General features: G+C 52.1%; 1 protein-coding gene across 4 annotated transcripts in view; it reads left to right on the top strand.

Annotated features, from left to right (window-relative positions):
- UBR4 (ubiquitin protein ligase E3 component n-recognin 4) overlaps positions 1–12,976 on the top strand; it is a 132,319-nt gene that overhangs the window by 44,159 nt on the left and 75,184 nt on the right. For all 4 annotated transcript variants that reach the window (XM_052661867.1, XM_052661884.1, XM_052661876.1 and 1 more), the window contains exons 35-48: positions 1,532–1,723; positions 2,270–2,340; positions 2,431–2,578; positions 3,011–3,238; positions 3,843–4,013; positions 5,632–5,814; positions 6,657–6,815; positions 7,153–7,305; positions 7,771–7,998; positions 8,602–8,759; positions 9,724–9,895; positions 10,138–10,339; positions 11,499–11,662; positions 12,094–12,310. In XM_052661867.1, the coding sequence (XP_052517827.1) occupies positions 1,532–1,723; positions 2,270–2,340; positions 2,431–2,578; positions 3,011–3,238; positions 3,843–4,013; positions 5,632–5,814; positions 6,657–6,815; positions 7,153–7,305; positions 7,771–7,998; positions 8,602–8,759; positions 9,724–9,895; positions 10,138–10,339; positions 11,499–11,662; positions 12,094–12,310 (2,446 nt within the window). The remainder of the gene's footprint in view (positions 1–1,531; positions 1,724–2,269; positions 2,341–2,430; positions 2,579–3,010; positions 3,239–3,842; positions 4,014–5,631; positions 5,815–6,656; positions 6,816–7,152; positions 7,306–7,770; positions 7,999–8,601; positions 8,760–9,723; positions 9,896–10,137; positions 10,340–11,498; positions 11,663–12,093; positions 12,311–12,976) is intronic.

Raw genomic sequence — 12,976 nt, forward strand, 5'->3', positions numbered from 1 at the left:
GCTCCTGCAGCGAATTGTGTGCTCTGAGTGTCAAGCGTGGGTTAGCGTTTACCTCCGCATCTCCAGTCCAAATGCTAGAATCGCTCACGGTATCTGGAGGCTCAGGCCACTGTGCTGAGAAGAAGGGTGGCAACTGGCAGAAACCTTGCATTCGAGCATTTTCTCCCTCCACCCAACCTGCGAGCCTGTCACTGTGGCTAATTTAAATGTTTTTCAGTAATGGTTAAAAAAATGATTATGGCAGGGAAAAAAGCCAATGAGAGTTTACTCATGCTTTAATGTAGTCTTTTTATCTTTTTTCTTGAGGTGTAATTGACATAGAATGTTAGTTTCAGGTTCACAAGATAGTGATTTAATGTTTGTATATATTGCAAAATGATCGCAGTCTAGTTAGTATCCATCTCCATACATAGTTAAGTTAGTATCCATCTCCATACATAGTTAAGTTAGTATCCATCTCCATACATAGTTAAATTAGTATCCATCTCCATACATAGTTAAATTAGTATCCATCTCCATACATAGTTAAATTTTTTTTCTTGTAATGAGAACTTTCAAGACCTACTCTCTTGGCAACTGTCAGACATGCATACATTAGCATTAACTCTAGTCACCATGCTTGGCATCTCCTCTCCATGGCTTGCCTATTTTATGACTGGAAGTTTGTGTCTTTTGACTCATATTCACCCACCTCACTGAATCGCCCTCCTACCCCCGGCCTCTGGAACCACCACTCTGTTCTCTGTGTCAGTCTAGTTTTTCCTGGAGTGATTTTTGTGTCTGTTTCAACTTTATTCTCCTGGTTTATGTGGTACTTCATTTTATAAAATTTTTAAAAATACATTCATTTATTTAGCTGTGCTGGGTCCTTGTTGCTGCTTGGGCTTTCTCTAGTCGCCGCAAGCAGGGGCTGCTCTCTGGGATCGGTGGCCTCTCTTGCCGTGGAAGCTGGGCCCCGGGGCTCGAGGGCTCCGGCATCTGCGGCTCCCAGGCTCTAGGGCACAGGCTCAGTAGCTGTGGCCCCCGCGCTCAGTTGCTCCGTGGCTTGTGGGATCTTCCTGGATCAGGGACCAAACCCACGTCCGCTGCGTTGGCAGGTGGATTCGTGACCACTGAACCGCCAGGGAAGCCCTAGTTTATGATTTTTAAAGAGTCGTCTTTGTGCTTAAGGGGTGAATCATACTGATTCCATACAGTTTCTTTATTTTTTGAAGTTTTACATTTTTGGTCACGCCATGCAGCATATGGACTCTTAGTTCCCTGACCAGAGGTCAGACCTGCATCCCTTGCATTGGAAGTGCTGAATCCTAACCACTGGCCCCCCAGGGGAGTCCCCGTGCAGTTTATTGACCAGCTTCTTGCTGTTGCGTGCGAAGAGCTAAGGAAATAGATAATTAAGACATGCTATTTTTCTTCTCTGCTTTTTGTGCTCTTCCTTGAGCTTTATTGGAAAAAGCATGAGAAAACACAGTTTGCATGGTGATGGAATGTGGAGAGCTGACCTTTCGTGCTGTGGTGGTCTTCTTTATAGCACGTGATAGTCCTCGAGTGCACGTGCCACATTATGGCTTACTTGGCCGATGTCACCAATGCCCTGAGCCAGAGCAGCGGCCAGGGGCCGAGTCACCTCTCCATGGATGGCGAGGAGCGGGCGATTGAGGTGGACTCCGACTGGGTGGAGGAGCTGGCAGTGGAAGAGGAAGACTCCCAGGCCGAGGACTCAGTAAGTGGAGTGACCAGCACAGTCACGGCTGACCGGCACTCGCAGAGCTCACGTGACCAGGCCTTTGGCCTTCTGTTTTGGCCCCTGTGCGCTGCAGGACTCTTCCCAGTCCTTGTTGAGTATTCAGAGCTTTCATGACTAACGCCAGGCTGATTTTCCAGGCCTGCAGAACAAGTCGTAGGACTCTAACCTCCTAGAGGAAGGACCCTTGAAAACAAGCCTGGGCCTTCTTCCCTCTAGAGGCACTTGGGCTGCCGTTCCCACTGGTTGTCGCGTCCAGAATGGAGTTTCAGTGATGAGCTTTTCAGGGGGATGGTGTGAGCTGCGTTGTAGAGGAAGCGTAAGGTTTATTTTTTTCTTAGCCACAAAACCTGAAGATCTTATCTGAAATTGGATCACATTTATAGCCTGCAAGCTCTCCCCAGCTGGAATAGGTTTCTGCTAGTCATTTATGAAGTCAGTGGTTTATTTTCCAAAGGGTGTGTTTTTGTGGGTGCCTGTGTGGAAGGATGTATTTCTGATTTAAAAAATTTATTATCTTTGAAGGATGAAGATTCCCTTTGCAATAAACTCTGCACTTTTACCATCACTCAGAAAGAATTCATGAACCAGCATTGGTAAGAGCAGTTTTTCCTTTTTGGTGGGGCTTTCCAGGCCATTGATTTTGGGGACTTCTGGACTCATTGCCTGGTTCTTATTCTTTCTAGGTACCACTGTCACACTTGCAAAATGGTTGATGGGGTGGGTGTGTGCACAGTATGTGCCAAAGTATGCCACAAGGATCATGAGATTTCCTATGCCAAATATGGATCCTTCTTCTGTGACTGTGGAGCCAAAGAAGATGGCAGCTGTTTGGTGAGAAATTAGAACATTCCCTTGGCTCTAAAGGGTGACTTGTTAGTGATACAGATGTGTAAGCCAAACTGGGAACTTCCCACGTCACCTTCATGGTGTCCTGGGTCTAGGACCAAGTTCTGGTTTTGTCAGTGATCAGTTGTATAGTCATGGCCTAAACACTTCACTTAGGATAGTAGAACTTGCAGTATTCTTAGAGATCTTGCAGTGTTATCAAAGACCCTACCCCAATTTTAAGACCTGTCATTATGAGTGGGTAAAGTGTTAGCTATTAGGCGAATACCACAAAGATTAGAATTCAGGCTTTTGGATATTCTTTAAATGGTTAGCCAGTCTCCCCTTTGAGTCAGATTTTTCCTCCGAGATCTTAGGCAGTATTTCATCTGTGCTTGTGACAAGAAATTGGGGGCCTCTGACATTTCCTGTCCCTAGGCTTTGGTGAAGCGAACTCCCAGCAGTGGCATGAGCTCCACCATGAAGGAGTCAGCATTTCAGACTGAGCCCAGGGCTTCAGAGAGTCTTGTGCGCCACACCAGCACCGCCCCGGCGGACAAGGCCAAGGTCACCATCAGCGACGGAAAGGGTGCTGACGAAGAGAAGCCCAAGAAGAGCAGCCTGTGCCGCACCGTGGAGGGCTGCCGGGAGGAGCTGCAGAACCAGGTGGGGCCTGGTGGGAGGAGCTGCAGAGCTGGGTGGGCCCTGGCGGTGCACAGCACGGGAGCAGAGCGTGGAGCCTGGCACAGCGCTCTCCTTCCCATTCCACCAGTGGTTATTTTGTCCTCCAAGGTTACTGATATCCATCATGTAAATAGCAGTTGTGTGTGTGGTCGATCACTGCTTCACAGGGAGTCTGTGGCTGAGGATGTTTGGGGGTTTGTGTGAAGGTGTGTGATGCTCCGGGGCACCCTTTCTTGGCGCAGGCCCCTCATCTGCAGCACAGGACACAGAAAGCAGTGGGTGGTCGTCGGGTGGTGGTCGTCTCAGTCTCCCAAGTGGCGCGTGACTGGACGCACGCTAGATGTCTCACTGAGCGCGGTGTGTGTGTGGAAGCAGTGCTTATCAGCATGGGGCCCCTGGTTTAGTGACCCAGTCGCATGCTGACTGGAATCAAATCCAGTGCTCAGACAGAGTGAAGTGAGAGCTGGAATACATAACTCGAGTGAGGAAGCTGGGTCCTGGGTTCTGTAAGTCGTTACTGGCAAGATGATGCTGACGAGTGTGACCCGTCCTTTTTTTTTCACTTGTGTATTTGGATTTTTCTCAGGCCAATTTCTCCTTCGCTCCTCTCGTGTTAGACATGCTCAGTTTCCTCATGGATGCCATTCAGACCAACTTCCAGCAGGCGTCCGCGGTGGGGAGTAGCAGCCGGGCCCAGCAGGCCCTCCGGGAGCTGCACACGGTGGACAAGGCTGTCGAGATGACAGACCAGCTGATGGTGAGTGGCCGGCATCGGGGCCGGGGCCCCAGGGAGCCAGCACGCCCACTGGGCAGCCAGAGGGCGCTCGGTGCTCCGAGACGCACCCTAGAGAGTCACCCGTGGGCGTTCAGAACCTAGGCTGTAAGAACCCGTGACGCCCAATGTGAAAAACGGCATGTGAGGCGTGTCTTCTAACGAAGGGGATGGAAGGTCACTTGGACCAACAGCGCATAAGTCTCCTTTTCAGTTCACGTAAATGTGTGAACCCCTGTGTGTGAGGAGTGACGTTTGGGGGCAATCTCAGTGGCCAGGAGTGTCTTCTGTACTAAAGACCTCCCTACTGGGTCTTCTCCCTCAAGGCTCGTATTGCATCCAGAAGCAGTGCTTGTCCTCCTCGGCTTAGAGCCTGTTAGGTTGTCTTCCTTTCGTTCTTGCTGTGACGTGGGTGCTAAGTTCTAAGTCGTCGTCCACTGTGCGCCTGCTGCCCAGTGACTGGAGGACTCCTGGAGTGGTCTGCTCGGCCTCTTGAGCAGCTGTGTCTCTGGTGGGCCAGGGGTTAAGCCGCCTGCCAAGGCAGGGAACGTGGCTTTGACCCCTGGTCTGGGCACTGACAGCCCCCATGTGGGAGCAGCTAAGGCCGTGTGCTGTGATTACCGAAGCCCGCGAGCCTGGAGCCTGTGGTCCAGAGCGGAGAAGCCCTGCAGTGAGAAGGCCGAGCGCTGCAGCAGGGAGTAGCCCTTGTTCACCACGACTGGAGGAAGCCTGTGTGTGGCAGAGGAGATCCAGAGCAGCCAGAATTAAAGGAGAAAGGAAACTCCCGCACTTCTGGAAGGGTAGCACAACAGCGAGTGAGGCGCACGGATCTCACAGGGTGCCTGCTTCTGAGGGCAACACGGTCACTTGGTAGCACACACACAGACAGACACACAGATATTCTGACGTGTCATTGAAAATTGGTCACCATTGGGAATTCCCTAGGGTTCCAGTCATTCGGACTCTGTGCTTCCACTGCAGGGGGCCTGCGTTTAATCCCTGGTCAGGGAGCTAAGATCCTGCAATGGCCAACCTCCCTCCCCTAAAAGTCAGTCACAGTTTTAGAGCAGTGGTTTTAGACTTGCAGATATTAAAGATGAAGCTAGAAAAATATTGGGATGGTGTTGGTGATCCATAAGGTTGCTGACTTTTAATTTTATTGGGGTAAATCAATGAAAAAAAAACACTAACATCATTATCATTTCATTTTTTAAAAGGGCATTTTGGGAATTCCGTGGTGGTCCAGTGGTTAGGGTTCAGTGCTTTCACTGTTGAGGGCCCGGGTTCGATCCCTGGTTTGGGAACCGATATCCTACAAGCTGTGTGGCGTGGCCTAAAAGAAAAGACAGAGGTGCTTTTTAACACTTAAAAAAATCAGCACTTAAGTTAACTTAGTTCTGTGCAGCACTTACTGCGTTGTTCTTACTGGACTGGCAGTAATTTCGGTGAATTAACTCTCCGTGGGTTAGAAATCGGAAGCCATTGCTCTCGAGTAACTAGACTGTGCGGTGTCTCAGTCGTGCGAGCGGTGTGTGTGTGTGTGACTCCACCTGTTCCGTTTGGCCTCATCACTGCCTGCTCTCTCTGCGTCCGTCTTTGCCAGGTTCCCACGTTAGGCTCCCAGGAAGGTGCCTTTGAGAATGTTCGGATGAATTACAGCGGAGACCAGGGTCAGACCATTCGCCAGCTGATTAGCGCCCACGTGCTCAGGAGGGTGGCTATGTGTGTGCTCTCCTCCCCTCACGGGCGCCGCCAGCATTTGGCTGTCAGCCATGAGAAAGGCAAGGTGGGTCCTCCAGTCCCTTCCCTCTCATTTGAGACCACGTTTGTCGTAGGTGCTGAGCAGAACACACGGGGCAACGCTCAGATTGGCCCGCCAGGAAAACGTCTGTTTTTATGAATTCTAGCAAAGCTTCAGGGACAGATCTCAACAAGCTTTTCTGCTGGAACCCTGAGTTACTTTATTAGACTCAGAACCAGTCTGACTAGAACAGAGACTAATGAGTCAGTTCCCACTCTGTGAGTCAGACCCCTGGGCCAAGGTAACGACTGGAGGCTTCCAGGACAGTGTGGCTTGCAGTCTTTCTCAGGTTAGCCACGCTGGAGGACACAGTGGAGAGAGGAGAGTCTGCTCAGGAGGGCTCGGTGGTCCTTATTTAGTTCTTCCCTGTGCTCCCAGCCCTCTTGAAGACCCAGGGAAGTTTATGGAATTTTATAGAACAGGAGAAGTTAGAGAGTGTCTTAACTCAAGCTTTTCTGTTTTCCGGCGTCCTCATTTGTTTTACCTTTACATTAAGTGAAAACGAGACTAGAGATACAAGCAGTTCTAATAGACTTTCAAACCATTTTCATGGAGAGACGAGGGGGCCCAGTAGTGCGTGCGGCTGCTCAGTGTGTTACGGGCGGAGTGCATGAAGCTGGCTTCTTTGCTCACCTCTAGAAAGAAGAAATGAAAGGCATGCCATTCCTTAGAGAAAATAGAGGTTGATACTGGTCTTGGGTTTTTGAAGAGACTTGCTCACAAAAACAGCCTCCAGATCAGTAGCTCTAGTGAAGGAGCTTTTGTTATTGCTGGTGTTCTCTGAGAGGAAGAGGGTTGAGAATAAATTGGTAATTATTCTCTGGCAGATCACTGTCCTCCAGCTCTCTGCTCTCCTGAAGCAAGCGGATTCCAGCAAAAGAAAGCTGACTCTGACCCGCCTGGCTTCTGCCCCGGTGCCCTTCACTGTGCTGAGCCTCACAGGGAATCCTTGCAAGGAGGACTACCTGGCCGTTTGTGGGCTGAAGGTAATCCTGATTCAGTTTGGTTCTGTTGAGCTACGGGTCACTGTGACCTTTTCTCCTGTTCTTAGCTCCACTTTCTCTTACTCATTGTTGAGATTGGAACTTAAAAGCCATTGGAAACACGAAAGAAGTCTCTGAATTTCTTCCACGTCATCCAGATTTCTCTTCTGTTGGAAATAAGCTTTGTGTGTTCTTAACACTTAAACGTGTTACTCGACAGTCTGAGTACTGTCTGGAGGCAGGGAGTGCCGGGGAAGAAGAGGCACTGTTAAACGCTGAAATGAGTTAGCCTGCTTTCCAGATTGCCTTGTAACCGTTCTGCTCCTCCACCCATGCTCAGGACTGCCACGTGCTGACCTTCAGCAGCTCAGGCTCTGTTTCGGATCACTTGGTTCTGCACCCCCAGTTGGCCACAGGGAACTTCATCATCAAAGCCGTGTGGTTGCCTGGCTCACAGACCGAGTTAGCGATCGTCACCGCAGACTTTGTCAAGGTACAGGTGCAGCTCTTTCATTGTCTGGTCCCACAGCGGTTTGGCTTTTAAATTCAGAATGCCGTTCTGAATGGCAGATCTCCATTTCGTGTGCTAGCTTCTTTTAGAAATTAAAGATGAAGAATCCTAGCATTTTGGTGCTCTCTGTCCTGTTGCTGAGCAGGAGCTATGTGTGTATAGGTGATAGAGCATTGGTCCTGGTTCAGTCTCTGCTGTACTCAGCGCACCGCTCTCATTTGCTGTTCTTGGGGTAGAATTTATGTGTCTCCTCTGCTCATCCCTTAAGAGGGAGTGAAAAGAGACCTTATTTATCTTTGTGTGCCCAGTGCCTAGCACTGACGGGTATGTGCTGAGTAGAAGAGTGCCCTTCCTCACCACCACCACTCCCTGCATGCACTGGGAGCGTTTGGGCCTGGGGCTGAGAGAGACCTCCCTTATTCGATCTTTCTTCCTTCTCTCTTGCAGATTTATGACCTGTCGGTTGATGCCTTGAGTCCCACCTTCTATTTTCTCCTGCCCAGCTCAAAGATAAGAGATGTCACCTTCCTCTTCAGCGAGGAGGGGAAGAGCATCATTGTTATCATGTCCTCGGCGGGGCACATCTATACGCAGCTCATGGAGGAGGCCAGCAGTGCCCAGCAGGGACCCTTCTATGTCACCAGCGTGCTGGAGGTCAACCACGAGGACCTGAAGGTTAGGGTGCATGGCGCCGCTTCCTTCCGGGCTAGGGTTCATCAGCGTAGTGGCTTTTTCAGTGTCTCTCTTTTAACTTTTACATGACAGCAAAACTCTAGTTCTTAAGGATTAAACTTGAAGTTCCTTTATTCTCATAGTATTTTTAAGATTTACCACAGGGATCTCCTGCTTGGAGAGTGAGAGCCCTTAATCATGGTCTAAAGTGAATGACCAGGGACGTCCTTGGGGGTCCAGTGGTTGAGAATCCACCTGCCAATGCAGGGGGCATGAGTTTGATCTCTATCTGGAAAGATTCACACGCCATGGGGCAGCCAAGCCCATGAGCCGCGATACTGAGCCGGCTCCTGCAACTCCTGCAGCCCAAGTGTCAGAGCCTGTGGTCTGCAGCGAGACCCTCGCACTGCAGCTAGAGAGCAGCCCGTGTTCACCACAGGTAGAGAGAGCCTGCGTGCATCATCGAGGGCCTAGTGCAGCCAGAAATCAGGAAAAGCACCTGCGTACATTAAAAAGCAAATAAACACAATGAGTGACCAGCCGAAGGGCCCGCCAGCGCCCCGGCGGCCTGGGGACGTAATGTGGATGTTGTGTCTGTTGTGACAGGACAGCAACAGCCAGGTGGCGGGCGGTGGCGTGTCCGTCTATTACTCGCACGTGCTGCAGCTGCTGTTCTTCAGCTACTGCCAAGGCAGGTCGTTCGCAGCCACCATCAGCAGGACGACTCTGGAGGTGCTGCAGCTCTTCTCTATCAACATCAAAAGGTGGGGCTCAGCACTTAGCCTTGAACTTCCACAGCGCCCCGTGTTCAGTAGGGGAGCTCCGCCCCCTCCTAGGGGCTCTCCCTTCCCTGCCTGGGGTCTCTAAAACTAGGCAGCATCTGGCGTTGGTAGGTTGGCCAGTCTGCGTGGTTTGTCCCCCAGGCTGTTAGAGGTAGTTTGTGGGGGCCACTGTCATGTAGAAGGAAAAGCTATGGTCAAGGTAGCAAATGTGATTTTAATTTGATGAGAGAGTTTTCAGAAGGGAATGTCAGTTTCTTTCTCCTAGACATCCCTGCTGCTAAGATGCCCTTGAAGTTTCCTTCCTGGTTGGGGTGGGGGAGGCGTTGATCAGTAAATAGAACATGATGTCAGTCCATGGGGCATGGTGGGAGCTTGGGAGGTGGGGGCTGCCATCAGGCTTCCAGAAGGTAGGGGTATGTGAGGTGGGGGCTGTTTTATTTAAGGAGGAGGCAGAAAAGGTTTAAGGTTTCTTCCCCTCTTTCCTTTTGGCCACTGAAAAGCAATTACGGCACTTTCTCTCTGCCCTCTTTTTGTGAATCAGCTGGTTTGGGGTGAAATAAAATGGACACCATTCATTCATAGCTTGATATGCTTGGAAATTCTTAAAAGGACAATGGGTTGTTAGCCTTTGGCACTTCCATGGGCCTGTGCAGTTGATAGCCTTAGGCACATAGGGTCACCGATCCCCTCAGACAGGGGAGAGCCTGGACCAGGACTCCCGCTAGGGCGTGTGTGGTGTTTGAGACTGTACGTGTGGCTCAGAGTAAAACTGGAGGCTCCTGGGTGGTTTGAGTCCTCGGGTGGGTATATTTCTCTGAGAGTCCAGTAGGTAGTGAGGATGTTCTTCCGGTCAACAAGAGATGGAGGGTGGCGCCCTGACTGGTGTCCTTCCGGTCAGTGAAAGAGGGAGGGTGGCGCCCTAACGGGCCGCTTGTGTCGTCCGCAGCTCCAACGGCGGCAGTAAGGCGCCTCCTGCTCTGTGTCAGTGGTCTGAGGTGATGAACCACCCTGGCCTGGTGTGTTGTGTCCAGCAGACTACAGGCGTGCCCCTCGTGGTGATGGTGAAGCCAGACACTTTCCTCATCCAGGAGATTAAGACTCTTCCTGCCAAAGCAAAGGTGAGGGCCGCGCTCCCCCGTCGCTTGAGTAGCCCGTGACCCTGCCCTGGTTTTGTGTTTGTATACCCTGTCCCTTTGCCAGCTCTTCTGACGGAGGCCTATGAAGACTCTTCTCCTAGATGCCTTTTCTTTGCCGGCCTTTTGCACTCCCCCCGTTGACTGTGAAACCAATGGCCTCTCTGCCTCTCTGTGTAGGTCTTGGTCCGTGGGTGTGGGGACTAACACGGCCGCCCCCCTCCTAGATCCAGGACATGGTGGCCATCAGGCACACGGCCTGCAGCGAGCAGCAGCGGACGACGATGATCCTGCTGTGCGAGGACGGCAGCCTGCGCATCTACATGGCCAGCGTGGAGAGCACCTCCTACTGGCTGCAGCCCTCCCTGCAGCCCAGCAGCGTCATTAGCGTCATGAAGCCCGTCCGCAAGCGCAAGGCAGCCGCCACCAGTAAGGCCCCGCCGCCAAGGCCTGCCCGGGGAGGGGAGCCAGGGTGGACGGCGACGGACGCCCGGGAACCGCGGGGCTGGGCCTCTTCAGTGGCCGAGGTTCTGCACTTCCAGCGCAGGGGCGCGAGTTCGGCCTCTGGCTGGCCAAGACCTCACACGCCTTGTGGCACAACAAAGAAAGAGATGGGGACTGTCCTGCTAGTGTGGCTTCTAGAGGCAGAGGCGGCGCTAGCTGGCCCCCAGAGGCAGAGTCAGGGTTCCTGCAGCCACCCCTTTCTGTGCAGGCAAACATTTGTTGGCGCTCCTCTGCAGACAGTGGTTCCTAGGTGCCCAAGAAAGGGCGCTCTCTTGGGCCTGGTTTGAGATCATTTTCTCTGGGTTTAGGGAAGGTGGCTTGCCTGATGCAGCGGGCAGGACGGAGCTGGCGGGGGAGCAGACCCCGCCCCCTGTTGGCTTATTCTTACCAAGTAGCGTAGAAGCCAGGTTTTCCCTGGTGGCTCAGCTGAAGAATCCACCTGCAATGCAGGAGACATGAGTTCGATCCCTGGATTGAGATCCCCTGGAGGGGAGGGCATGGCAACCCACTCCAGTACTCTTGTCAGAAAAATCCCATGGCCAGAGCCTGGCGGGCTAGAGTCCACGGGGCCACAAAGAGTCAGACACGACTGAAGAGAGTGAGCGCACGCGCACGCCGTGTAGAAGCCATCGTAGGTGTCTGAGCTGGGAGGCCTGCTCCTGAGTGGTGAGGCAGGACTCTTCCGGGAGTGAACGCTTGAATTTAGGTCTGAGCAAAAAGATCATTGCAGCGTTCTTCCCACTCCCTGGAGTCTGTTCTAGAGCCTGTGTTTGAGAAAATTGTGCAGCTCTTCCTCTATAAAGAAATAGTTTCTGTTATTTATTTTAGGTAAGCCAGCTCTGAGAGAGCCTGTTGTGAGTGAGTGTTCCAGATCCTGACCTCAGATGTCTTTGCCCTGCAGGGTCATGTTGTGGTTGGGGGTGGTGACTGTTGGGCAGCTGACCACGTGTAGGCATCGTAGTGATGCCAGCCGTGTAATCCCGAGTTGGCCTAACGTTGGGACACATGCGTGTAAGCTCGGGCAGAGTTGGTGGGGCCACACTAACAACGATGCTCTCTGGCCCCCCGGCGCTGCCCTCCACAGCAACCCGCACCTCCAGCCAGGTGACCTTCCCCATTGACTTCTTTGAGCACAACCAGCAGCTGACCGACGTGGAGTTTGGTGGGAATGACCTCCTACAGGTCTACAATGCACAGCAGATAAAGCACCGGCTGAATTCCACTGGCATGTATGTGGCCAATACCAAGGTGAGGACCGGCTGCACAGCCCTGGGTGCAGTCCTTAGGTAGCAGGGCTCGCGAGCAGTATGGTTTGAGGAACACCTCTCCTGTCAGGGTGCAAGACTCAGTCCCTAACCCTTGACCCTAGTCTGATGGTCCCAGAATGAACAGATACTCTCAGCTCCATGCAGAAGGGCTCCTGCTCCCATGTTACCAGCAGGGTTACCATGCACAGAGTGGCAGGAGGTGGTTAATGCCAGGGAGAAGAGGAGCCTGATATGGAAGGGTCTCCTCCCTGCGGTGTTTCCCGTCCTTGGAAGCAAAGGAGTCATTGCCAAGGAACTAAAGGGTCAAGGTCTTATGTAGGATCGCACGTGTGTCACTGTCTCCGGGAGGCCTGGAAGTTGGCCCTTCAGAGCTTGTGTGCATTTTGCCATGTGCGCCTCTCCCCGCTCCAGCCCGGCGGCTTCACCATTGAGATCAGTAACAACAACAGCACCATGGTGATGACAGGCATGCGCATCCAGATTGGGACCCAGGCGATTGAGCGGGCCCCGTCGTACATTGAGATCTTCGGCAGAACCATGCAGCTTAACCTCAGTCGCTCACGCTGGTTCGACTTCCCCTTCACCAGAGAAGAAGCCCTGCAGGCTGATAAGAAGCTGAACCTCTTCAGTGAGTCCCCAGCTCCTGGCGCAGATTGTATCCGTCTCGTGATTAATTCTGACCGAGGGGCCACTTCTCTGCGGCTCTGCGGGATTCTGGGGTCCCCTTGCTCTACCGATAGCTCTGTGATCTCTGCCGTCAGAAAATGTTGAGCTTTATTTGAGATATAAAGAAGGCAAGGTGACAGGAAAGGGATATACTTGAGAATGGGGGGGTATAGACAGAGGCAGCTGCTTCAGGGCTCCCTTCTGTACGCTTGGGTGACCTTGCTGATGGGGCTGCCTGCCTGTCTAGGCAGAAAGGCAGCGAGATTAACACCTGCCATCACAAAGTGGTCTGAAGGTGCAGTTGAGGGCCTCAGGGCACACGTCAATGAGAGGTGTTTAGCAGTGCCCGTAAAACCTCAGAGTAGACATCCCTGGGCCTTCCATGAGGTTGACAACTTTCCCTGCCATTTACTGGCCACCTGTTTGATACTCTTTCTTCCAGAAACAGTTGCTGTTAGTACAAATGAGGATGATCTGTACTTCGAACAAAAGGAGTGTTTAGAGGTCCCTGGGGGTGGAGTTGGGAGACAGGGTGTTCTGATGGCACCAGAGGATCCCGGCACTGGTGTTTGGGGTCTCTTCTTCTGAGTAGGAGGCGTCACAGACTTTCAGTTCATGGAACTGTGTC

The sequence above is a fragment of the Budorcas taxicolor genome, chromosome 2 (assembly GCF_023091745.1).
Source record: "Budorcas taxicolor isolate Tak-1 chromosome 2, Takin1.1, whole genome shotgun sequence".
NCBI lineage: Eukaryota > Metazoa > Chordata > Mammalia > Artiodactyla > Bovidae > Budorcas > Budorcas taxicolor.